Here is a 3,276-nt window from a genome sequence, read left to right as displayed (position 1 = left end):
GCTCAGGGACAGCACCCAGGCCCTGAGTTCAAAAACCAGGACTGACACAAATACTAAAACAAACTGAAGATGACAACAAAAATCTTGGCTGTAGGCATGGCTCTAGTGGTAGAGTACCAGGAGAGTAAGCAATTTCAGCAAGCACAAGGCCCCAAATTCAAATCCTTGTATCTACATAGAGAGAATCACATGAAGTGTGCCATCACAGTACAGAGAGTTTGGCCAGAGAGGGAAAATCCAGACAATGAGATGGATTGGAGCACTTCCCAGCAGCCGTGGTTGCAACTGCAGCAGCAGCAGAGGTGGCTATAGCCGCCAAACATACAACACAGAAAATCTAGGACAAAGGTGCCAGATGCAGCAGACCAGCAGATTCTACTGAACACCAGCAAGAAATGACAAGGAGCAGATATCTTCATCCTGCAGATGGCAGTGCAGAGACAATCCAGGAACCAAGACTCCAGCATGAGGAGAACCCTGACATCCTCACACACTCTCAGGGAGGAGAGGAGGAAAGGCTACCCCTTCCTCCTCCCCACCCACTACCCGAATCTCCATCTTTGATACTGAAAAGGCCTGGCTGAGCAACTAGCTCCATCTCAGGCCTTGGAAGAAAACAAGAATCATTTAACAGGTCACAGGAACCTGACCTGACCTGCCAGGCTCAGCTCCACCCAGGGGAAAGTCACCCAGCCCAGGCAGAAAAAGCTGCACACCTAGAGGTGTGACTATCTTCACTGGGTAAACAGAGCCAGAGGCTGCCCCTCCCTAGAGCAGCCTAGACAATCAATTGAAATTCTGTAAACATAAACCCTGAGAATGGTTCCAGGTTGGGCTCTGTGAGTGTCTCAGAAGGTAGCCCCTCAGAGAAAAGCTACTGTTTGCTGAAAGGCCTCAACTCTACCCAGAACCTAGCCTCATCACAGTATCTCCAAACTAGAGTAAACAGGCACCTCCTTCTTTTGTGATACTCAAAGCAGATCTCCATCCCACTGAACTAGCCTGGGAGGAGAATCACCACAAAATCCAGGGTAAAGCAGAGCATTTTTCTGCCTGCCAAAAAAAAAAAAACTGACTTAAACCAATCAAGTAACAGGGAAACCAAACACCACAAGCAGACCAGAGACTCCACCAACAGACTGGTTACAGACACAAGGGAGATAAAGGATCTTACTATCCACCCCAACGCACCCCCCTCCCGCTAAAAAAATCAAAGAACTCTTCTTTTGTACCTTTTTTAAAAAAAAATTTAAATTGTTTTCTATTAATCTTTTTTTTCTTCCTCATAATTTTTACATTAGGTGTATATGTGTGTGGTGCTTTTTTATCTCTACTGATTTTTTAGTCCTTTTTTTCTTTCTTTTTTTTCATTCTTTTCACTTTTTCTTCTCTTTCCTTCATTTTTACATGACTTAATTGCTGTTATGCTCATCCTCAGATATACCCATCGTCGATTACTACAGCTTATCCCCCATTGTGTACACATTTAAACCACAAATTTATTACTCAATTTAAAAACTCTTAGGTTTAAATTTCTTAATAGCAGTATTATCTCTTTATACCTATATAATATTTTAAGTATTTTTATTTTTTAGTTTTTCATGTTTCCTTTCTATCCCTCCGCTCTTTTGTCCTATCCCCGTTCTTTTCTCAATATTACTTCTTTAAACTTGCATAGTTTTTAAATGTTTCACTGTTTAAATTTTAATTTTTTTGGGGGGTCTGGTTGTGGGGCCTGAACTCTGGGCCTGGGTGCTGTACCTCATCTCTTCAGCTCAAGGCTACCACTCTTCCATTTGAGCCACAGCACCACTTCAGGCTTTTTTTTTTCAGCTTTATGTGGAGCTGAGGAATCAAACCCAGGGCCTCTTACATGCAAGGCAAGCAATCTACCATTGAGCCACCTTTCCAGCCCTTACATTTAAATTTTTGTTCTTCCATTTTTTCTTGTCTCTTTTTTTTTCTCTTCTCTCTGTCCTACCATTCTGTCCAATCCATTTCCCTCTTTGAGATTAGGACTTGGTTAATTTCACTCTCCTTTTGCATTTCCACGGCCCTCTAATCCTAATTTTCCCCACATTTTCCCCTAAATTTAATAATTTCTGGTTTGCCAATTCCTCTTTGCTGTTCATAGACCATTAAAACACAATTGTTTGATGTTGAGTAGATTGTATCTGTTGAACTAAATTGTATCTGCAGACTTTTGACTATGCAAATACATGACTTTGGTTCATGCTTGCCTTAAAATACTGGTCTAGCACAAAGTTGGTGTTACTTTCATCCCAAATGGGCAGAACAAGCAGAATTCTACAAGGCCTTCAAAGCAGAGCTCACACCAATACTCCTTCAACTCTTCAATGAAATTGAAAGAGAAAGTTCACTCCTGAACACATTCTATGAAGCCATCATAACCCTCAACCCAAAACCAGGCAGGGACTCATCAAAGAAAGAGAACTATAGACCCATTTCTTTGATAAACATTGATGCAAAACTTCTCAACAAAATTTTGGCCAATCAACTTCAACAATTCATCAAAAAAATCATATACCATGATCAAACAGGATTCATTTCGGGGATGCAAAGCTGGTTCAATATACGCAAATCAATTAATATAATTCATCACATCAACAGGACCAAGGATAAGAACCACATGGTTATCTCAATAGATGCAGAAAAAGCATTTGACAAGATCCAACACCCGTTTATGATGAAGATTCTGGAAAAATTAGGAATCCATGGAACATTCCTCAATTCAATAAAGGCTGTATATGACAAACCTACAGCCAGCATTATACTTAATGGTGACAAATTAAACCCATTTCCTCTTAACTCAGGAACAAGACAAGGATGCCCACTCTCTTCACTTCTCTTCAATCTAGTATTAGAATGCCTAACTACAGCAATAAGACAAGATGCAAACATAAAGGGGATCCAAATAGGGAAAGAAGAAATAAAACTCTCCCTCTTTGCAGATGACATGATCTTGTATTTAAAGAATCCCATAGACTCCACTCCCAAATTACTCAAGCTGTTCAAAACTTTGGCAAAGTACCAGGTATAAAATTAACCCCCCAAAATCAATGGCTTTTCTGTATGCCAACAATGAGAAAAGTGTGGCTGAAATTAGGAAAGCAACTCCGTTTGTAATAGCCCCACAAAAAATAAAATACCTAGGAATTAACTTAACCAAAGAAGTGAAGGACCTCTATGATGAAAACCTTAAAACCTTGAAAAAGGAATTCAAAACAGAACTTAGAAAGTGGCAAAAACTCCCAT

The 3,276-nt window shown here is 40.2% G+C and overlaps 1 protein-coding gene across 1 annotated transcript in view; it reads right to left on the bottom strand.

Moving 5' to 3' along the window:
- LOC106001865 overlaps positions 1–3,276 on the bottom strand; it is a gene marked incomplete at its 3' end in the record, with an annotated part of 29,295 nt that overhangs the window by 16,768 nt on the left and 9,251 nt on the right. The window contains exon 6 of the mRNA XM_013036819.1: positions 547–605. Within this exon, the coding sequence (XP_012892273.1) occupies positions 547–605 (59 nt within the window). The remainder of the gene's footprint in view (positions 1–546; positions 606–3,276) is intronic.

This window comes from Dipodomys ordii, unplaced genomic scaffold, assembly GCF_000151885.1.
Source record: "Dipodomys ordii isolate 6190 unplaced genomic scaffold, Dord_2.0 Scaffold529, whole genome shotgun sequence".
Taxonomy (NCBI): domain Eukaryota; kingdom Metazoa; phylum Chordata; class Mammalia; order Rodentia; family Heteromyidae; genus Dipodomys; species Dipodomys ordii.
The sequence above is the reverse complement of the archived record's forward strand: the minus strand, read 5'-3'. Positions and strand labels throughout refer to the sequence as shown.